This window comes from Microcaecilia unicolor, chromosome 6 (genome assembly GCF_901765095.1).
Source record: "Microcaecilia unicolor chromosome 6, aMicUni1.1, whole genome shotgun sequence".
Classification (NCBI taxonomy): domain Eukaryota; kingdom Metazoa; phylum Chordata; class Amphibia; order Gymnophiona; family Siphonopidae; genus Microcaecilia; species Microcaecilia unicolor.
The window spans coordinates 332,190,221-332,213,194 of NC_044036.1; the positions used below are offsets into that span (position 1 = coordinate 332,190,221).

At 45.4% G+C, this 22,974-nt stretch overlaps 1 protein-coding gene across 2 annotated transcripts in view; it reads left to right on the top strand.

Annotated features, from left to right (window-relative positions):
* Positions 1-22,410, top strand: part of AXIN2 (axin 2) — a 41,837-nt gene extending 19,427 nt beyond the window's left edge. For both annotated transcript variants that reach the window (XM_030208461.1, XM_030208462.1), the window contains 5 exons: positions 1,061-1,234; positions 1,824-2,054; positions 5,621-5,716; positions 9,951-10,118; positions 19,980-22,410. In XM_030208461.1, the coding sequence (XP_030064321.1) occupies positions 1,061-1,234; positions 1,824-2,054; positions 5,621-5,716; positions 9,951-10,118; positions 19,980-20,106 (796 nt within the window). In that variant the 3' untranslated portion in view covers positions 20,107-22,410. The remainder of the gene's footprint in view (positions 1-1,060; positions 1,235-1,823; positions 2,055-5,620; positions 5,717-9,950; positions 10,119-19,979) is intronic.
* The last annotated feature ends 564 nt before the right edge of the window (positions 22,411-22,974 follow it).

Below are 22,974 nucleotides of genomic sequence, written 5' to 3' on the forward strand. Positions count from 1 at the left end.
AACTTTGTAATGGTTAAACATAAACCTGCTATTTATGCAGCTTATTTTAACCACCGAACATAGCTGGTTAAGCGCTCAATATCTGCGCCTGACCGGCTGTGTCGTGCAATATAATTGGTTAGCAGCTAACCTTAGATATTTAGTGGGAGGTAACTGGTTATCTCCTGCTGAATATTTGTAGTTGGGCACCGATACAATATTTAACCGGTCAGCGGCCGTTTCTGGCTGGTGAAATGGCTTTGGATATGAATAGAGGGGGTATTATAAAAGTCGCAGTAGATAAATGGATTTCAGACCTGCATGGCTTCTGTTGTATATGGGTTTCCTGTATTTTGGGTCACTAAGAATGACATAGAGGCCCCTTTTACTAAGCTACGTAAGTGCCTTTGCGCGCCCAACGCGTGGTGATTCCGAGTTACTGGGTGGCCCGTGCAGTAATTTCATTTTTTACGGCCCCCCCCCCCCCCCCCCCCAATATATGCGTTCTGGAAAAAATATTTTTATTTTCTGGTGCGTGGACGGTAATTGGCATTTTATGTGCATAGACCATTACAGCCCAGTTACCGCGTGAGACCTTACCGCTAGGTCAGTGGCTGGCGATAACGTCTCAGACCCAAAATGCACGCGCGGCAATTTTCATTTTGCCGCACATCCATTTTTAGCAATTTTTTTTTTTAAAGCATTTTTTTACAGGTGCACTGAAAAATGATTCTGCACACACCCAAAACACGCGTCTACACTACCGCAGACCATTTTTCAGCGCGCCTTAGTAAAAGGGCCCCACAGTTAGTAAATAAATCCATTTTGCGACAAGCTTATTTGTGTGGCAAGATACAAATGTTAGCATTTTTCAGAAGGCATCTTCTTCAGAAGAACTGTGTAGTTGTCTCTCTGCAATTGATGTGTCTTGTCTTGAGTTTGTGCAAGCAGAGCTGGAGATGGGATTTTAAAAGAAGGTGTTTAAGCCCATGGCTGTCGCCTTCCAGGCTGTATCAGCTACAGTCATTCTGGTGGCAGGAGTACTCAGCTTTGTGTGTGGCTTTTTTTTCTTTTTTTGTAGTAGCAGGAGCGGCACATTAAGCAGGAGGACTGGCAGGAGTGTATCGGAAAGCCCAGCGCTTTCAGGTAGCGAAGGGAGCACGTCCCAGCTCCCGGGCGACGAAACGGACCGCTCGCAGAATGTCTGGCAGTGGATAATGGAGAGTGAACGTCAAAACAAACACAAGCCCCACAGGTAAAGGGAGCTGCTACCTCCAGGAAAACTCGTTCCGGTGAATATTGGTACATTAGCCTAGCGCTTCCGTTACGCTCGGCAAAAGGCGAGTAACGTCGAGCTTCCTGTGGGCTGAGCCCAGGGGTTAATGCATGCAAAGGGTTTGGTCCTTCCCAAAGCTGGTTCCCCTTGTGATCACAGGCCTTTTCCCCTTCTTTTTGGCAAATGACATTTCTTGTTGGAGTTGGGGAAAAGTCTGCACTAATTCTGCACCTGAAATAGAGCAATACAGGGGCTTGACTGAGTCGCATTGGGGCATGCAGATAAAGTGGGTGCCTGCCCTGAAGAGACTGGAGTGACCAACTGATCCTGAGTGCACTCATAGGTTACTGAATTTTGGGACTCTTTATTTGAACAACATTGGGCCCATGAACTTAGGGTCGTTTTTGCCTGTCTTCCCCTAGACCAGCATCTGTTGTGCACTGATCAGGATCTAAAGGGGCTCGGAGGCTGGTTTATTGGGGCGGGGCCTAGCCAGGGTTAAATGGCAGTTCCCGCTTCCGAGTGGTAACTCAAACCTTTTCCTTTCTGTCACCTCTTGTGTCTGCAGTGTCCAAAGCGGAAAGAAGGCCTGTACGTCGGAGTGCACGAGAGGGCCAGCCACAGAGCGTACAGGACGCCATCACCATTGTGGCGGTAACGGGCTCCCTCGAAGCATACAGCCGGCTCACCCCTTCGTTCAGGACCCTGCCATGCCACCCCTAACACCACCGAATACTCTTGCTCAGTTGGAGGAGGCCTGCCGGAGGCTATCGGAAGTCTCCAAGCCCCAGAAGCAACGGTACGGTTTAAAAATTCGCATTACCAAAATAATGTGGTATCGATGGGGTTGGGGGAGGGGGGATGTGTATGTAAATTGGACTCCTCATAGACAAACGCTAATCCACACCATAAGTTTTCTTTAGGCGTTAATTGCGGTGTCTTTTTTAATCTCCCCTTCTTGGGGTTGGTATTTTGGCTGTTGAGGCGGGAAGGAGCTGCTCCAGGGCACTGTGGACCTCCTGTCCTTAAATTCACTGTCTCGGAGGAGTAGAAACCATTTATCAAAGCTTTAGCTAAGGTCTTTGAGGTTTTATTTATTGTTAACAACATTTGCAAAAAGAAAACCCATCAAGTTACATTCACATATGCATGTTATTTATGTCCAGCTGTCATATATAATATATATATATTTTTTTACCGGTTGATCTAATCATTAACAACGACTCGGATAATATCTCCTACCAACCTTCTTACCCTCCATGCTCTTCCCAACTTCTCCTTTATCGCTCTACCTCCTTACCCATCCCTATCCTTGCTCCCATACGTCTTCTATCCCATTTACGCCTTGTTCATTTGTCCTATCACACACCTCCTTTGTTGATTCTGATACTACAGATTGTATTCTCTTGTTACTATGTAAGCCGCATTGAGCCTGCGATGAGCGGGAAAGCGCGGGGTACAAATGTAATAAATAAATATATCTGTTCTAAGTATTTTCTATACTACAGTTTGTCTGTGAAAGCGACTATGCGGTTAACAGGCAAAGACTTCTTAACCCCCCCCCCCCCCCGAACTTGGAAAGGCCTCTTCTTGATGAGTTTTAGCAAAGAAAGAATTGAGAACTCCAGACGCCACCTCCTTGCTCACCCCAGCTTCTCATGCCGGGTGCTTGCGACTTGGATTGGCCACTGTTGGAAGCAGAATACTGGGCTAGATGGACCATCAGTCCGACCCAGTTCTTATGCAGAGGTTAACTAGTACTTGCGGGTCGGATTGCAGTAGCTCAGTCGGTGCAGTGGTCACCAACCTACTCCTCAGCCCCAATATCTGGTACTGTCCCATGACTTTGTTATCTTGGTGTCATAGCAGATGTGGCCACAAGTAGAAACCAGGTATCTTTGAACCCCCCCTCCTCTCCCCCCCCCAAAAAAATTCCAGCTTTCCTTTTAAGCTGGGCTCGTGGTTTCTCCATGTTGTAGGTCTCCCCACATTTTCACCAGCCAGGTAAACGAGGGAGGGGACCCCACCTGCTTCCAAAGAGGAGGCCCAGTTCAGTTTGGCAGCATTTTAAACAATCTCTAACCACCTGAGAGGGAATAGCCAAGTTTGAATAAAAAAAAATTCCTAAGTCCCAGAGTTTTTCTGTCCTGATTAATAGTCTGATTGATTGTAAACTAAATCACTTTTCAATAAACCCTTATATCTGGCATAACCACCGTGTTTATTTATTGGGATGTATTCGCTGCCTTTATGAAGAGATTCGCCACATAATGTGAACGTGAATCTCGCTCGTACCACACTCTCTCCAGCAGAAGTCTGTTAGATGAGGAAGTTACTGGTGTCATAGAGCACCTAAATGTTATCTTACAGCTGTGTTCTCCTGCATGTTAACGGCTGTTGGCGCATTAGCAGAACCAACTCTGTTTGTTTTATCTGGGGTCTTGATGACAAGAGTCGGTAGATGAGAGCGATGGCGAGGCTAAGCACCATATAAGGAAGAAAACTCCTTATATGGTGGAGGAGTAGCCTAGTGGTTAGTGCAGCAGACTTTGATTCTGGGGAACTGGGTTCAATTCCCACTGCAGCTCCTTGTGACTCTGGGCAAGTCACTTAACCCTCCGTTGCCCCTGGTACAAAATAAATACCTGAATATAGTTGCAAAAACCTCAGAAAGGCGGTATATCAAGTCCCATTTCCCCTTTCCCTTATGACATCACAATATCAGAAGTGAGCCAAGTATCCGGGCAATCAAGCCATTGTGATATCACTGATGAGGTTGGCTCTTATTGGTGGAATGAGTGGAGGAGTAGCCTAGTGGTTAGTGCAGTGGACTTTGATCCTGGGGAACTGGGTTCAATTCCCACTGCAGCTCCTTGTGACTCTGGGCAAGTCACTTAACCTTCCGTTGCCCCTGGTACAAAATAAATACCTGAATGTAGTTGCAAAAACCTCAGAAAGGCGGTATATCAAGTCCCCTTTCCCTTTCCCCTATATGGTGCTTAGGCACTCCCAGTGCATCCTGGGTATGCACCAGGCAGGGGCTGAGCGCTGCCATTTTGAGAAGGTGGGCCCAGAGGCAGGAGGTGTTGCTCCTGCTTCCTATGTTTCAAGGTACATGGAGGGGAGAGGGGATCACTGGACCACCAGGGATTTGTGCTTGGGGGGTGTAGGGAGCACCAGGAGGGGGGTGCAGGGGTGTCGAGGTCCACCCGGCCACCAGGGATTAGTGGTTGGGTTTGGGGGGGGGGGGGGGGATCAGCGACCACCAGACCACCTGCGAAGTTTTTAGGTCTGGGGGGGAGTGGGTTGGGGGTCCTGAGCGCCTACCATGAGGCACAGTCTGCTTGCACTATAAAATGCAAGCAGGCTGCTCCCCGTGACGACAGGTCCAGACCTGCCGTAAAATTTTGTACGGTAAAGGTAGGCGCCTGGGTCTGTGCATTACTCAGAATGCTTATTTTAATTTATAATAAGCTCCTTGCAGTGCGTTTGCATAGCGTTTTCGGTAGCTGCTAATGGCACTTGTTAGAGCCACGGGAAACCCATTTGTTCATTACTTGCTAAAAAAAAAGCTTATGCTTTAGACCGGATACAACCAGTCTAAAACAAATGTTTACAGGTCGTTAAGCATTGTGCATTAGGACCTAATTAAAGGCCTGCATAGTTCATCAAGGCGGCCAGAGTCGCTCTCGCCATTCTGTGCCAGTTACATCTTCAAGACTGAGCACTCACATCACAACCAGGGCAGGTGGCAATCTTGGTGATGGAGAACTTATCGCCCGCACTCATACAGATGATATAAACATGATATAACGTATGGATACTTAATCCTGACCCATCTTTTGCCATTTTCGGAATCAAGAATTCAGGAAGGAAGCTCTACTGCTTCATGAGCCCCCTTTGCCCCAGACAGTCTTAGACTAAGCCTGTTGGGAGGGATGGGTGTAAAATAAGGAAAAGTTCCAAAATAGTTGTAAATGAAGGTTTTGGGGGTCAGATCCCAACCCCTGGTTCCAAATGAGCAGGGATTCACAAAAGAATGCATACATTGTATGGTTTGGGGGGGACAGATGAGGTTGTCCTTTTCTGCTACATGATTTTAGTGCCAATTCGTATGCTCTGTAATGTAAAAATGCAAAAATATGTCCATTTGATAATGGTCTTCAGAGAGTTATGGGTAGAACGTTCAAGCTGAAAAATTGAGAATTTCCAAGAGCGAGAAGCCATTTTTGTTCATTTTGGCCATTGGTTGGAGAGGCTTAACATGGAATGTGGATGCCAAAGCGACATTGCCACTTGCATGAGAGAGCTTGGTTTAAGAAAGATGACGTGAACGTTGCTTGTTTTGATTTTTTTAACCTTCAGATCTTCAACGTCAAATCAACAGCGAGAGAGAAACCACTTTACCAGTGCACAGATAGCAAATACGCCTTTCACCACTATCAGCCCGATAACGGAAGAGTGAGTATACTTTCCGGATGGAATTTAATTCAAACCGGTCTTTTTTTTATAACTGAGGATCCTTCTAGGTCTAATGTTTTTGGGCAGTGTAAGACATTTCTATCATCTTGTCTCTCATTTAACCAGGGCTGTTGATTAAACACCTTAATTTTCTGAGCAGTTAAAATTTTTTTACCATGATTAATCAACATCCCAGGCTGGCACTGTAACTCCAAATCCCGCCCCCCCCCCCCCCCCCCCAAGCTGTCCAATGTTCTCTCCCTTCCCTCCTCCCCCTCTGGCTGTTTTAAAAGCTTAGAATCCACTATAACAATATATGGAGTTCAGGTAATGTGTAAATAAATATACAATAATAACCTAGTCAGTTTCATCAAACATCATATGAAGTGAATATATTAATAATGGAAATATTAATATATTCACTTCTTATGATGTGTGAGGGAATTGATTAGGTTATTATTGTATATTTTGTTTTTAAAACATGCCTGTGTCATGGTCTGCAATGCTAGAAGGCTTCCTTCGCTGCCCTCCCCCCCCCCCCAACAGAGGCAAGTTCAAAAAATGACAGGAGGGGGAGGAGAGAACGGGGAGAGAGAACTGCCAGACCCATGCGGGGGGGGGGGGGGGGGGGCGGCGAGGCATTGGAGATACTTAACTCACGATTAACTTTTTTAAACATGAGGTTGGCCGCGATTAGAAACATTTTTGTTGTCCGCCTGCCTTACTTTTGACTAACGTTCCTGGAAGAGGGAGAGAGAGAGAGATTTTTAGCTTATGCTAATTCCAGAATGGTTCTTTGTTTAAAACGAAGTTTTCCTACAGTAAAGCTAAAATGGCCTAAATGATTCATGTTTTCTTGCCCAACCTCTTCGTCCTAAGCAGTGGGTTATTTTTGAAGCCACCTGAATAGAACACTTCCATTTTAATTGGTCGACCTTATATCCACCAGCTGTCTTTGGAAGCTAAAGCATTCTACAAAGACTTAAAACAAATTATGGAGAGTAACACTGGGTGACCTCTTGCTAGGAAGATAATGCTTTCCTCAGAAGTAGCTTTTCACTTGGCTGCAATTTGTTATTCTCTTCCATCCCCTTCAATAGGAGTTTTTTCTGTATTTCTATATATTTTAATTTAGCTCATGCCTTTCAGTAGTAGGAGAGAGATTTTTTTTTTTTTTAAATATTAGGTTACAGTGGATAATTCCCTGTCCCCAGTTATACTTTTCCGTAAGCATTTGTGGAGTGCTCTCGGTCTGATCTGGGTTATGCAGATTGGTGGGCACAGAAATGAATAATTAGGCCATTAACCCTTGTGGAGGAGTAGCCTATTGGAGATTCTGTTTGGGTTTGTAGTGGAGGAGTAGCCTTGTGGTTAGTGCAGTGGACTTTGATCCTGGGGGAACTGGGTTCAATTCCCACTCTAGCTCCTTGTGACCCCGGGCAACAAGTCACCATTGCCCCAGGTACAGAATAAATTCTGTTTATTATATGCAAACCGCTTTGAATGTAGTTGCAAAAACCACAGAAAGGCGGTATATCAAGTCCCATTTCCCTTTCCCTATTTGAGAATCTACATGGAATGTTGCTAAGTGGAGAAGTAGCCTAATGGTTAGTGCAGTGAACTTTTAATTGTGAGGAACTGGGTTCGATTCCCACATCAGTTCCTTGAGACTCTGGACAAATCACTTAACCCTCTATTGCCCCGGGTACAAATAAGTACCTGTATATAGCATGTAAACCGCTTTGAATGCAGTTGCAAAAACCACAGAAAGGTGGTATATCAAGTCCTATTTGAGATTCTAGATGGAATGTTGCTACTGTTAGAGATTCTATCTTGCTATGCGCTGTTCTATAGCAATGTGCGCCCAAATCCCATAGCGAGCAACCCAAAAGGGGGTGTGGCCATAGGTTCATCAAGGGGTCAGGGCCGTTGCTAAAATTTGCGCACAGCGTTATAGGATACCGTGACTGTGCGCCCAAATTGGGTGCTGTAAATTGCACGTGGTTTCAGCGCTCAGATTTGCGCGTTGAAATTGGCACTCGATGCTATTCCTCAATGGGCAACTCATCCTGAGCGCCCAGTTTTGAGCACTGGTTACAGAATCTCTTTCTAGTAGGTAATTCTCAAAAGGTCACCAGGATGACTCGCGATTCTGTAACGGCAGCTGTGCGTTCAAGTGCTGTTACAGAATGCTTGCGTTAAGGTCTCGATTTATGTGCCTAACGGTAGGCACGAGCACATCCGCTGGCCAAATGGTTGATGCATGCAGTTAGCAACGCAAATTCTAGCGTTCCATAACCTGCGCACCGAACGGCCTAACACTCCCCCCCCCCCCATGTCCACGCCCCCTCCTTGAAGTTGTGTGCTCTGGAACTGCCAGTTGACACCAATTATAGTCAATAAATTAAGGCTGATTAGCGTCCAAGTTATTTGTGCATTAGTGAACAGTTTGGGCGCATGCAGCTTCCTAGAATTAGGGGGATGGTGCCTGGGTGGATTTAAGGCAGTGCATGAGCGGGGATGGAATATATATAAATCCCTGACCATACACTGCCTGAACTCCACCCAGGCACCATCCCCCTAATTCTAGGAAGCTGCATGCCATATTATTATAGGAAATAAATATTCAGCACCACTTTGTATACATTCTAGCCGTTAAGCCCATAAGAACGGGCTAGTTTTTTGTTTTCCTATGGCCTGCTCTCTCCCCTGCCCTCCCCCCAGCATGTGTTTCCCTCAGTTCCGCCCCCCCTCCTTCCCCCTCCGATTTCCACGCCCATGTCCAAGCCCTCCTCCCTATTGGGCTGTACTGCTGGTGGAGGCGGGGCTTGGACTTCTACACTCTCAGTGTTCTGACTCTACTGCGCATTTGCAGGTGCGTCGGTCACTTGCCGTTTATATGTTTGATTGTGTTAAAGTCTGTGACCAGAATTTCAAAGACAAGTGACTGGCCATTGTTCAGTATATTACTAGTACCTTATTTTAATGAAACGGCTCTGTTAAATCTGGTTGTGGTGAATAACATGGAGGTGGCCCCTCTTGCCTGAACCTTCACTTCCATTTAATGTTGTTTAATAAGCTTTGGGGGGGGGGGGGGAGTTCTTTACCATCCTCCTTTTTCGGATTGTTGTGAGTAATATATTTATTTGGATTTTGCTCACACCTTTTTCAGGAGTAGCTCAAGGTGAGTTACATTCAGGTACTCTGGATATTTCTCTGTCCCAGGAGGGCTCACAATCTAAGTTTGTACCTGAGGCAATGGAGGGTTAAGTGATTTGCCCAAGATCACAAGGAGCCGCAGTGGGATTTGAACTGCCACCTCTGGATTGCAAGACCGGTGCTCTAACCACTAGGCCACTCCTCCACTAGCAACATTCCATCTAGAATCTCAAATAGTAACAACATTCCAGAATCTCAAAAAGTGGCAACATTCCATGTAGAATCTTCAATAGTAGCAGCATTCCATATATTCATTTATTTAGATTTTGCTCACACCTTTTCAGTAGTAGCTCAAGGTGAGTTACATTCAGGTACTCTGGATATTTCTCTGTCCCAGGAGGGCTCACAATCTAAGTCTGTACCTGAGGCAATGGAGGGTTAAGTGACTTGCCCAAGATCACAAGGAGCAGCAGTGGGATTTGAACCGGCCACCTCTGGATTGCAAGACCGGTTCTCTGACCACTAGGCCACTCCTCCACTAGCAACATTCTGTAGCAACAGAATCTCAAATAGTACCAACATTCCATGTAGAATCTCATTTATTTAGGCTTTGCTCACACCTTTTTCAGTAGTGGCTCAAGGTGAGTTACATTCAGGTACACTGGATATTTCTCTGTCCCAGGAGGGCTCACAATCTAAGTCTGTACCTGAGGCAATGGAGGGTTAAGTGACTTACCCAAGATCACAAAGAGCAGCAGTGGGATTTGAATCAGCCACTCTCTGGATTGCAAGACCGGTGTGTTAACCACTAGGCCACTCCTCCACTAGCGACATTCTGTGTAGAATCTCAAATAGTAGCAACAGAATCTCAAATAATTTACTTGGATTTTGCCCAAGATCACAAGGAGCAGCAGTGGGATTTGAACCAGCCACTCCCTGGATTGCAAGACTGGTGCTCTAACCACTAGGCCACTCATTTCACACATTTATTTCTTGCTGTACACCACATTGGGTGAATCTCTTCATAAGGGCAGTTCATAAATGCCAATAAATAAATACATTTTCTTCTTTTTAGGCACAAAGATCCAAAGAAGCCAGCAGCAGCTCACACTCCCCACTCCGGCGAGCTAGTGGTCACTTATTTTTTCTGCGGGGAAGAAATTCCCTACAGGAGAATGCTCAAATCCCAGAGTCTGACGCTTGGACACTTCAAAGAGCAGCTGAGCAAAAAGGGGAACTATAGGTAAGATTTTGTTATCCCTTGCTAATAATTTTTAGTTCTTTTCCCTCAATAATGAGCCAGAAATTTAGTTTCTGTTGCATCAGTTAGGAGCAGCGGAAATATGAAATGTGCTGTAACCCTATTGACCAACGCTGTTTCTAGAAGGTCATAATTGCTTCGCAGAGTTTTACTGGAACATTCACTTTCTAGCAGGCTTTGATGAAATGCATTTGAAGTGACTCAGCCCTGGTTTAATATTTTTGCCGTGTGGATGGAAGGAAATGATTTTTTTGCACATAGAAGCTTTAAAACCAGCCATGCTACTTAAAGGCATAGTTAGCAATGTGTCTACCTCCAGAAAGCAACCCGGTTACTCGTTTTTTTTCATTGTAAAAGGTTATTTCTTTTCCTGTCCGACCCCCCCCCCCTCCCCCATAAAGTTCTGGGACACTACGCTGGAGTCTCACTTCTGTGGAGTGTCCCAAGATCTCTTTTATCCTTGTTCTACAGACTTTGGGATTTGGCAGGACATTATAAAGGTGTTACTGTAAAACTGGACAAATCTGACGGGTCATATTTAAACCAGATATTCAGAAATTAGTCCTATGAATTATGTAAATCTGGGAGTGAAAGAAATACCTGGGCAAAAAAATCAGCATAAGTGCACCCAGAGCAGGCTCAAGGATTAGTGGTGCCCTGAGCCAACTTGCTTTAGGCAGTGTCCCCCCCCCCCCCCCCCCCAATCACCCCATCACATCGTTTCTGGCACCCCCTCCCTCCATCCCCTGTGAGTTTGGCATCTCTCTCCTCCGGTTCAGTCTCTCTTTTCCCCCTCCCTGCAGGTCTTTCACTGCCCCACGGTCCTGTAAAGTTTACGCCACTTGACAACGGCAGCAGTATGGCGGGCTGCCTTCAGCCAGCGCCTGGTCATCCCTCCCACAGGAAATTACAGCAGAGGGGGAAGACCCAGGGGCCGGCTGAAGGCAGACTGTCGTACTGGTGGTGCTGCCGCCACTGGAGACCAACATAAACTATACAGGACCACGGGGAAGTGAAAGAGGTGAGGGAGCAGCACTGGAACCGCCGGAAGAGAGGAGGAGAGTCCGGACCAGGGAGGGCGGGGAAGAAAGTGCTTAACCTGTAGACCAGGTGAGGTCAGAAGCACAGCTAGATTGTTATGTCAGAAGCTGGGTATTTTGGTTCCCTTAATTCCCGGCACCCTGGGCCAGAGCCTCACCTGGTCCAATGGTAAAGCCAGCCCTGAGTGCACCAGTCTTGAGTATCAGCTGATACACAGTTAGCTTCCAGGTGGCCGATGTGACCCAATATTCAATTCTGTGCCTGGACATGGAGGTCAGTGGTTTAAAAACTGTAGGCTGAATATTACCCCCCCCCCCCCCCCCCCCCACTTTGGTCTGCCAGTATATATTTGGAGGACAAATACATTTGAAATGAAATTTTGGGGATAGAAACAGACTACTGATTGCCTGGCAGGAACTGAACACCTCATGATTTCCTGTTGACTTTGCCTCGAATGAATGATTTGGGTAGAGGATGCACCTTGACCGTGCTCTTAACTCTAGTTTCACCTGTGCATAAAAGATCTGGATCTTCGTAGGCAGATTTCCTGTGGTCAAAGACATGAGGGACACTGGTCCGCCGGGATCACCTCACATTTTTCTCGGTGTCGGTATCCATTAAAGTGATGGAGAAAGGCCGGCGGTGAATCAGTCTATCCTTTTCCCATTGATGCCTGCATAGAAAGCATACGTAACACTGCACTTTACCCTGAATGGGCAAGGGCATGAAATGAATGTCTTGTCACTGAAGTGGCTACACCCCCCCCACCCCCCCCCCCCCCCCCCCCCCACAGGGCTCTGTTTCTCAACTGTGGTTTCACTGCTGCTAGCTGGGCTTTGGAGCAGAGCTTCAGGTGATCTTCAGAGGCAGAGGGGGGCTGTCCTTGCTAGTCATAGGCAGTAGGAAGCTAGTCAGTTTTTTGGGTCACATCTGGCCTTCATTTGCTTTTCAAGGCACACAATAAGCAGGCCTTTGAAGCCCTCTGTCTTTCATTTAGTGCACAAATGGCAGACTCTTGAATTCTTTACTGATTGCATCAGTCTACGGCCTGGCTTCTTTTGAGCGTCTTTCGGTTGCTTTTGCCATGACAAGTTTATCTGTAGATGTCCCGTAGGCTAGAGGGTGCTTACCTGCAACCGTTCAGTTGTTGTTCAAATTGTAAGTTGCCTTTTTTTTTTTTTTTTAAATGGTAGAGGTTACACACGTACACACACACACACACACATACACACAGGCACATGCACGCACACACCATGCCTGCCAAAGCATATTGGTGCCAGATGCTCTTGAAAAGATTCCTTGCCACTTAAAACATGTTTCAGTGGAAAACTCCATTTGTGTGAGAGAAGCAGAGAGCTGTTTGATTGAAGAGGCTGTGGGGGGGGAGGATCTTCTCTTTCCTTTCTGAGGAAAATAAAGTGGTAATTATATTAAAGGTCACTGTGTGTGTGTGTGGGTTTTTTTTCTCCCCTAAATAAAGATGTAGAAAGCTCAAACAAAACCTCTAGATGCCAACAGGGACAGCGCTCGGGAAGGAAGTAGCTGGTGAAGGAGGACTGTAAACTATTGGGTGGGGACTGTCGGATCTGCAACCAGTTCAGAGAGTTTTTCCCCTCTTATGGGTCTCTCTTTTGCATCCCAGTGTGCTGTGGTTGTGGTAGGTCTTGGCCTGTAAACCCGGAACACATTAGGATGGGACAGAGGAAAACCAGGCCTGAACTGAAATCGCCCGATGGCCTCAGCTTTTGTAAAACAGAATGGCAAGGGTTAGAACCGTATTGGAGCGAGTGATGCAGAAGTGTTCGAGTGATATTAGGAGGGCTTGATATTAGGACTCTATGTCTTTTTTAATAAGACATTTATTTCGGATTATTTATCTCCTACCATGAGTGGTGAGATCAATAAAGTACTTTAAATCTTGGCTTACAGCAGCATTTCCCAAACTGTGCCGCGGTGTGAACTCTCGGGGGGGGGGGGGGGGGGGGGGGGGTGCCGCGGCACATCTTGACCTCCGTCCCGCCACCCACAATCCAGCATCACTTCCCACCTCCCCTCCCGCGTGTCCAGAATCTGCCACTTCCTTCTTCTTCCCCCACCGCCGCTGCTGCAGTGTATTTTCAGGCAGTCTGCGATTCACACAGGCACCCGCGGGGACTTCCCTCTGCTGCGTCCGGCCCTCGCAACAGGAAGTTGCATCAGAGAGAGCCAGACACGGCAGACTGAGAAGGCCCCGGAGTGCCTGCCTGTGCGAATCGCGGACGGCCCGAAAACGTAAGCTGCTAGCGGGAGAAGGAAGCGGCAGTGATCCTGGACAGGAAGGAAGGAAGGTAACTAGTGATGCTGGATTTGGGGAAGGCAGAAGTGTGCTGGATTTATGGGAGAAGAGAGGCTGCAGGGAATGGTGTGCTGGATTTTTCTGGGAAGAGGGGGCTGCAGAGAAAGGGAGATCCATGTGACCGGGGTGGGGTGGCGGGCTGCGGAGACCCATGTGGCTGGTGTTGAGTGCTGGGAAAAATTGCTCGGACACTAAGGGTTCCGTGAGCCGAAAAATTTGGGAACCCCTGTTTTAGAGCATTGTTTAAGTGAGATTAGCACTGAAGGTGAAGCATTTCCCTATGGATATACTACAGAGAATTACAATGTTGGAAATAACCTTTTTCAAAATTACTCTCTGAGGTTCAAGCCAAGGCTCTTCATGTTAGCATGTCTGGTGTATTACCCTGGGAAACAAGCCTGAATTTCCTCCTCTCCACTTCAGAAGTGTGTCGAGTGCTATGTTTCAGTAACTTATCCTTCCTTTGCCCCTCCTTCATTTAGGGACCCCCTCTACCCTTAATACACGCTTAGCATGGGAAAAACAGGTTACCGCGAGATGCACTGAAGCCATTTGCCGTATTTTACCTGTGCACGCGTGAACTATTTTAAAAAATAATTTTTAAGGTGGGGGCGTGGAGAGTGGGTGTTCTGCGTTATCCACCTAGCGTGTTCGTGTTAGCGCATTCTAACTGGATAACGCAGGGCCACGGGCAGTAAGAGCCCTGCATTATTTTTTTTACAGGTGCTGCGAACTTAACGGGAACATTAGCAGACAACAAAACAAGAAAAGGCCTAACTTTAATGTCGCAATAAATCTGGGCTTAGCGTGTGCGAAAAGTACCTCGCTAGACTCCGCATCTTAAGAGCCCCTTAATGAGGAGAACATTTTCCTCTCTGCGTAATTATATGAGCCTACAAATTAGCCAAACACTCGTGTTGCCCTAGTTAAGTAAGTCTCCAGGTTTTATTAGTTTAATCTTTCATTTTTAATATTTAATTAAGGAGGCCTTTTTCTAAAACGCATCAAGCGGTTCCCACTTTAGCATGTGTTAATTTCTGCATTTAACTGCGTAGCGGAGAGTAGGGTCAAGGTTCAAATTATCCCTCAAATCGGTGAAAATCTAAGCGGTTTACAAACAAATTTAGAAGACTGTACAGAAGCCCGCTAATAGAACAGGGGAGAGGAGAAACGCACGGCAACGTGCAGTTAACACACGGTAATTTACTGCACCTTAACGGTTAACACTGCAGATTTCGCCAGATCACTTATCGCCACCCTGTCTGTCATGCACTTAGGAGTGAATTCTAAGTGCTATTCCATAAACCACACTTAAAGTTAAGTGTGGTTTATAGAACAGTGCTCATGCCTGGGAATTGCATCTGAAACATTATTTATTTATTTAGATAGATTTTGCTCATACCTTTTCAGTAGTAGCTCAAGGTGAGTTATATTCAGGTACTCTGGATATTTCTCTGTCCCAGGAGGGCTCACAATCTAAGTTTGTACCTGAGGCAATGGAGGGTTAAGTGACTTGCCCAAGATCACACCTCTGGATTGCAAGACCGGTGCTCTAACCACTAGGCCACTCCTCCACTAGCAACAGTCCATCTAGAATCTCAAATAGTAGCAACATTCCAGAATCTCAAAAAGTGGCAACATTCCATGTAGAATCTTCCATAGTAGCAACATTCCATATATTCATTTATTTAGATTTTGCTCACACCTTTTTCAGTAGTAGCTCAAGGTGAATTACATTCAGGTACACTGGGTATTTCTCTGTCCCAGGAGGGCTCACAATCTAAGTTTGTACCTGAGACAGTGGTATTACAGAGGCAATGGAGGGTTAAGTGACTTGCCCAAGATCACAAGGAGCAGCAGTGGGATTTGAACCAGCCACTCTCTGGATTGCAAGACCCGTGCTCTAACCACTAGGCCACTCCTCCACTTCACTCCATGTAGTGCAAATCTTCACAGCTAAATTAGGTGCGCATCCTCATTCTATAACTACTGCGTAAATTTTAGGAACTCCAGTTCCGCCCATGACCCTCCCATTTCCGCACCCCCTTTTTGAACTTGCATGTAAAATGTAGGCGTGCATATTTTAATTAGATGAAATTAGCGCCATTAATAGCTTGTTAGCAAGCCAATTAGCGCGAATTAGCTTGTTATCCAATTAAATTGCACATGCAAATTGGGACGTTTGCCCAAATTTGCATGCACAACTTTTAGCGACTTTTATAGAATGTGGGGCTTAATAATTGCATGCGCATATGCTTGGCACACCTAGGGTTACCATATTTGCTGTGACAAAAAAGAGGACACAAAATATAATTCAGCCCCGCCCCTGTCACGATGACAGAGAAAGACCTGCACGGTCCAGCCAGTCTGCCCAACAAGATAAACTCATGTGCGCTACTTTATATATATATATATATACCTGACCTTGATTTGCATCTGTTATTTTCAGGGCACAGACTGTAGAAGTCTGCCCAGCACTAGCCCCGCCTCCCACGCATTAATCCTATAGCTTGTATGTACAATTTTGCCCCCAAGTTTCTACCCAAGGTCTTCTTTATACACGTCATGTTTGGGGATTACCTATAACACAGAGTTCCCCCCCCCCCCCCCCCCCCCCCCTTATCCCTCCATCTCAAAATGGTAATTCAGGCACAGAAGAACCAAATTTTGGGTTTGTATCTGAATTCTTATTCTGCTTTCTAGGGAAGGTAGAATGTAAACTGTTTTCTTCACCACACCCTGACAGTTCAGTCATTGTCACTGACTGTTCAGGACTGAATGTGCTGATAAGACCCCCCTTCCCCCACCCCCACATTCGCTAACATTTTTGACACATGGTAATTTGGTTTGGGATGGGGAGGGGTACTGAGTCCTCCCTCCCCATCTGAATTCTTCCTGCCCAAATTATGTGATCTTTAACCCTGGGAATCCCTTTGACTGGAAATATACCAGAGGGGGGAGGGGGGCTTTTAATCTTAGTAGATGAGGATTTGAGGAGCTGGCAGTGGGGATGGTAGAAGTGCTTTTAAGTCCCTAAGCAGAAATGGAGGAGGTGTGTGGGGAGAGGCAGACGCACAGGCACCCTAAATGCTAACCTTCTGAATGGAAGCCCTTCATCTGGTCGTATGCAATTAAGCAGCCTTAGAAGGCCGAAAGCTTGAGAGGGATGAAAGGAACCTTTAATCAAGCAGCGGAACGGTCTAATTCAGGATAATGGTGAGGTCCTTGCTGTTTGACACAGTGGGGGTTGGGGCCTTGGTGCTGTCTCCTTCTGATCTGCTGACCCCGAAGTCCAAGAGAGGTGACTGTGGTTGCATCTTGCATTCCTTTCAGTGTCGGATGGTTGCATGCTAAACAGACTGGCTTTTTTTTTTTTTTTCCTTGCTTCCTTACTGGCCTTATGAAAAGGGCAAATATAACCACATCTTTGTGGATTAAACCTTGCATTTTTAGTTTGGGCTACCAGGTTTTTGCATTGTGGTTGTCTTAAGAAATATAATTCCATATTTAGATTTTAGGATTGTGGAGACATGCAACGTTTCAGCTTAGGAAATTGTGTCACAGCTGGTCCATGCGTTTTTCTTCTTCCGTCTTACTGATCAAAACTGAAGTTATAGACGCAGTATGACTTACCAATCAAAAAATGTTGCCGTTGACCCCAGGAAACACAGGATGCCTCTTGCTACAAAACATGGATTAATGATGCAGCAAAATTCTAAATTTGGGATTTGCTTTTGAAGGTTTATTTTTTATTTTTGTTACGTTTGTACCCCGCGCTTGCCCACTCTTGGCAGGCAATGGAGGGTTAAGTGACTTGCCCAGAGTCACAAGGAGCTGCCAGTGCCAGGAATCGAACTCAGTTCCTCAGGACCAAAGTCCACCACCAGGCCACTCCTCCACTGTTGCTACTATTTGAGATTCTACATGGAATGTTGCTATTCCACTAGCAACATTCCATGTAGAAGTCGGCCCTTGCAGATCACCAATGTGGCTGCGCAGGCTTCTGCGAGTCTGACGTCCTGCACGTATGTGCAGGACGTCAGACTCACAGAAACAGAAGCCTGCGCAGCCTTCTACATGGAATGTTGCTAGTGGAATAGCAACATTCCATGTAGAATCTCCAATAGCAGCAACATTCCATATAGAATCTCCAGTAGTATCTATTTTATTTTTGTTACATTTGTTACCCACGCTTTCCCACTCATGGCAGGCTCGGCTCAATGCGGCTTGCATAGGGTAATGGAGGGTTAAGTGACTTGCCCAGAGTCACAAGGAGCTGCCTGTGCCTGAGGTGGGAATCGAACTCAGTTCCCCAGGACCAAAGTCCACCACTCTAACCACTAGGCCACTCCTCCACTCAGGTTGATGGTAATTTCTGGGTTTTTTCCCCCCCCCATTCAAGAGTCTTGTTTCGATGCAAATTGATAATGAATAAAGATTAAAGAGAGAACGTTAAGTCCCTGTCCTGGCAATTCTTTTTATCTTCTTAAATAATAAATTGTACTTAACCTCTTTTCAGTTAACTTGAAAGTTTCAGGGGACTTTTAAACCCTTTTATGCGATGGTTTCAGGGGACTGTGTGCCCGTGTGTTTCGCCTTACTTCTGTCTCAAGACAAGCCCCTATAGCAAAAATTGTAATTACTATCGTTAAATACAGATTACACCGTTCTCACAATGGTTACGTACCTTTTGGTCTCTTTCCAATTACTCAAATCTTCACCCCGTCGAGCGACGTGGCCACGGTGTCTCAGTGTTCCTTTTAAGAGACGTCCGGTCATGTGATCCTCACTATCCAATCATGAATTGTCCCCTGAAACCATCCCATAAAAGGGTCTCAAGTCCCCTGAAACCTTCAAGTTAAGTGAATAAAAATAAGTACAATTTTTATTATTTAAGAAGATTAAAAAGAAAACAAACAAAGGAAACCATACAAAGGTTGAAATAGAAAGATATTAATAAAGAAAATTTGGACCGATGACGATAAAGGGTGGAAAACTACCATTGAGTATCGCAGCCTAGTAGGTGGCATCCCACCTCTGAAGGTCTTATGGGGCCCTTTTACTAAGCCGCATAGGCGCCTACACGCGGTCAGTGTGCGCCAATTCGGAGCTACCGCTTGGCTACTGCGTGGCCCAGGCGGTAATTTCATTTTATTCGTCAGCTGGAAAATTTCTGCTGCGCGGCGCTAACCAGGTGGTAATCGGCATTGTACGTGTGCTGACGCTTACTGCCTGTGTAACGTGTGAGACCTTACCGCTAAGTCGATGGGCCCAAAATGGACGCGCACCAAATTTCATTTTGCCGCAAGTCCATTTTTGGCCAAAAAAAAAAAAAAGAGGCCTGTTTGCAGGTGCGCTGAAAAATGAACCTGCATGCGTCCAATACATGTCTACACCAGCGCAGGCCACTTTTCGGCGCACCTTAGTAAAAGGACCCCTAAAATAACAGCAGTATTGTATGGGGTGTGCAGTATAATGATTGAAAACTACTGAAACTACGTTGAAAATTTTTGTAGCCGCTTGAACACGTGCAATGATGGCATAAATTGCAATATATGCTGGGCTTCCAGTGTATGCAAATTAATCTAATGCATATTCATTAAGAATATCCTGCAGTTCTGAATGGCCCAGCACAGATCTGAGGCGGCCTAAGATGACAGAGGACGTGCCATGTTGAGTTGGACAAAATGGTCCTTCTCAATGACAAGTTTCTTTTTGGGCTCTTGTAACTCCTATGTCTATTATACTGGAGGTGGGTGTGCCAGGGAGCAAAGTCTGAATTAGTCATATATAATATATATATATATGTGGCCATAATTCAAATTTTGCTCTCTGGCACACCCATGTTGACATAAGATGTGTGAGTTACAGTGGCGTTGCCACAGGGGGCCTGGGTCCCCGTAGATGTGGCCCTGGACCCCCCCTGCCGACGACCCTCTCGACCCCCCCCCCTCCCGCCGCCATCCGCTACCTTTGCTGGCAGGGGACCCCAACCTCCGCCAGCCGAGGTCCTCTTCTTCTCCAAAAGGCTTCCTTCTGTTTCTGTGAGTCTGACGTCCTGTATTTACAACGTGCAGGACGTCAGACTCGCAGAAACAGAATGAAGCCTTGCGCCGGAAGAAGAGGACCTCGGTTGGCGGGGGTTGGGGTCCCCCGCCATCAAAGGTAGGCGACAGCTGGGGAGGGTTGGGGGGGGGTCAAAGTTGTTGGTGAGGGGTGTCGGTGGTGCCGGGGGGGGGGGGGGAGGGCTAAAATGTGCTCCCTCACCTCGGGCTCTAGACCCCCCTCCCGCCGAAGTCTGGCTTACGCCCCTGGTGAGTTACCAGAGCCTACACAGAAATCAGCTCTCTACCCGTTTGTTAATAACATGTTGGCTAAAAGAAATTTTTCCTTTCTGTTGTTGTTTTTTTGACAGAATTATATCTTTCACTGATCAAATTCAATGTTTTTTTTTTTGTCATTTCTAGGTATTACTTCAAAAAAGCCAGTGATGAGTTTGACTGTGGTGCCGTTTTTGAAGAGATCTGGGCTGATGACGCTATCTTGCCCATGTACGAAGGACGGATTCTGGGAAAAGTGGAAAGGATAGATTAGCATAGAGGTTTTATTTTATTTTATTTTTTTTTTTTAAGTAATAATAACATGGACAACATGGAAGCTAAAGACATTTGAGGACAAGAAGCCTCTTGAAGGAATCTGAACCAATGAAGAAGAAGACGGAGAAGAGTCCCCAAGAATCCTTGTAGCCTTGAGGAAAAGGCCTTTCCTCATTGTTCATAAACTTTTGTACAAAGATGAGGAAGGTCCTTGAACTAATTTATTAAAACCGTGACCACTGTCAACTCTTGAAGATGCAGCAGACTATGTTGGAGAGACAGGACTTCCTGGCAATCTGAAATGTGTGTGCTATGAACAAAATGAGAGCTATATCCTACTAACAGTAATCATTTTATTTATATTTATTAAACAATCTAGTTCCCTAAAAAGTCCAGTTAATGGACATGCTGCTTTTTTACAACTAAGAGGAAAGAGTGCAAGGGTGAGGGTGGGGCAGGGGCAGCTTATGCTCTTCGATTCCTCGTCGCAATGGGTTTCATAATGGAATATGCCAGGTGCTTGTGCCATATGCCCTGTTTTCTAAGATGTTTTGCCGTCTACTTGTACAATCGTCCAATGCTTTCCCCCCCCCCCCCCCCCCCCCATCTGTGCTGCTGTATTTTTATTTTGCATATCATTATTTACTGGTCAATGAATCCAGGTCCACGTCACGCACGGACGGCCCTGGATTATATGCCGCTCAAAAGTTGCGCATGGGAATTTGCGCATATGCCCAATTTTGTAATTGAGTAACAAGCCAATTGGTGGCAATAATTGGGCGGTAACAATTATTGGGGCTAATCGGTAACCATTTGGATTTACGTGTGCGTCTCGCTAGGCGCTTTTCTGTAAAGATGTTGCGTATAAATCGTTTAGCAAGCTATTTGAAAGGGAGCCTGTCTGTTGGAGGGGCCTAGGCGGGTCGGGGCTTTCACTATGATAGAATTCAGGGAATCCACACCTACTTTATACACGAGGTTGTTGGTGTAAATCCTCGCACCCAGAGTTGGCCGCAGATCCCAGCTCTACGTGCTAGTCTTATGAATGGTGGCCAAGTCCGAGCACCGTTTATAGAATAGCGCTCATTTTTTTTTTACACGCCCAAATGTGGGCACCATTTACTGCATTTAGGGGATCTGTTACTAAGTCGTGCTAGCGGTTTTAGCGCACGCTAACATTTAGGGCGCGCTAAACGTTACAGACGTCCATATGGATGTCTCAACATTTAGCGCTTCCTAAATAATTAGCATGCACTAAAACTAGCGTGCCTTAGTAAAAGAGGCCCCTGGTCCACTGTGTTAAATGTCTCAACAATGAAGGCAAAATACTTTTTTTGCTTTTCTCTTAAAATGATATAGAAGGTGATCAGGGGGACTGTTGTGGCCCGAATGACGCTTTTTCTTTGTTACCTTTTGTTTGGTTATCAGTATGTGGAATTGGTTATTGGTATGTTGAACTGAACCTAAGAATTTGAGAGGTGGCTTTGTGATAATTCTTCCTAAAAAGGATGTTAACTATTGGGAAGTGGCAGAGGTTTACTTTGGGGACGTGATAATAGGTTACCGTAGCCAGAGCAGTTCAGTATTTATTCAGTCATTGATTTTTTTTGTCATAAATTAACATCCACTTAGACCAGTAAAGCAAGCATCCATTCTGTCATGAGCTTTTGTCGTGTACATGGGGTATTTTTAGAGGGGAAGTGTGTATGTATGTGTGTGTGGGGGCTTTTTTTTTTTTAATGTTTTTTATTTTTAAAGCGTTTTTTGCCGTTTTGTGTCCATACCTGTCTCTGGCCAGGCTGTGTGCAGTGCAATTTGCGACGCGTAATCCCAGATTAGGAAGAAAGGTTGTGAGATAAGCTAGACCAAGTCCCTGTTTCCCATATTTATATAACTGAGAAATCTGAAAGGCAGGTTGAAGCATAGCTAGCCGAGACTACACACTTTTATTTTTCATCTGTGTTGGCATCTCCTTCCAAAAAGTGTCCTGCCTCTCCCTACCTCCTTCCCGAAGACCTTGAATTTCTGCATTTGGGATTTGTGTTTAAAGTTTCTCTGTGCATTCTTTTTGCTATAGTGTACAGCAAGTCTGTATATATTGTAAGAAGCATATGGTGAAAGACGAAGAAAACACTGTCTCTAGTGTGTTAAGTTTTTATTTTTTTTTAAAGTGCAGTACCTGTGCCTGCATGGTCCTGATCCACCATGCCTTGCCCTATATTCAGGGTTCCAGCTCTCCCTTGGTTTTTTAAGGGGTTTATGTATAAATATTCTTTATGCCTTTTTGTTACAAGTCTTGTAATTATGACTGTTGCCATGGCATTTTGTTCTACTTATACTGTAAATTATACATTATAAAGAGTTTCATTTAAAGAAAATTACTTGGTACAATAATTATTGTAATTAAGAGATGTAGCCTTTATTAAAATTTTATATTTTTCAAATTAATATGTTGTCTGCTCTGTTTTGGGGGAAACTTTCAGACGGGTGGAGTAATATAAGAAGCATGGGGTAACGGGGAATTTTCAAAGCACTTAGACTTACAAAGTTTCATAGTAACCTATATTAATGATCGAGCAATACCAATTTAAACCCAATGTTGAATAGGGTCTCTATAGTCGATGACCTAATGTATGTTACAATCCAATTTATTACTCAGGAACCTACACACAATTTATTCTTCTTTACCATTTGTGTATGCACATATATGTTATGTTCGATGTATGTATACACCTTAATGCAATACCATCTGTAACTCTGCCTGGTAATGGCAACCGCCACTATGGCAAATGTAAGCCACGTTGAGCCTGCAAATTGGTGGGAAAATGTGGGATACAAATGCTACAAATAAAATAAATAAAAATAA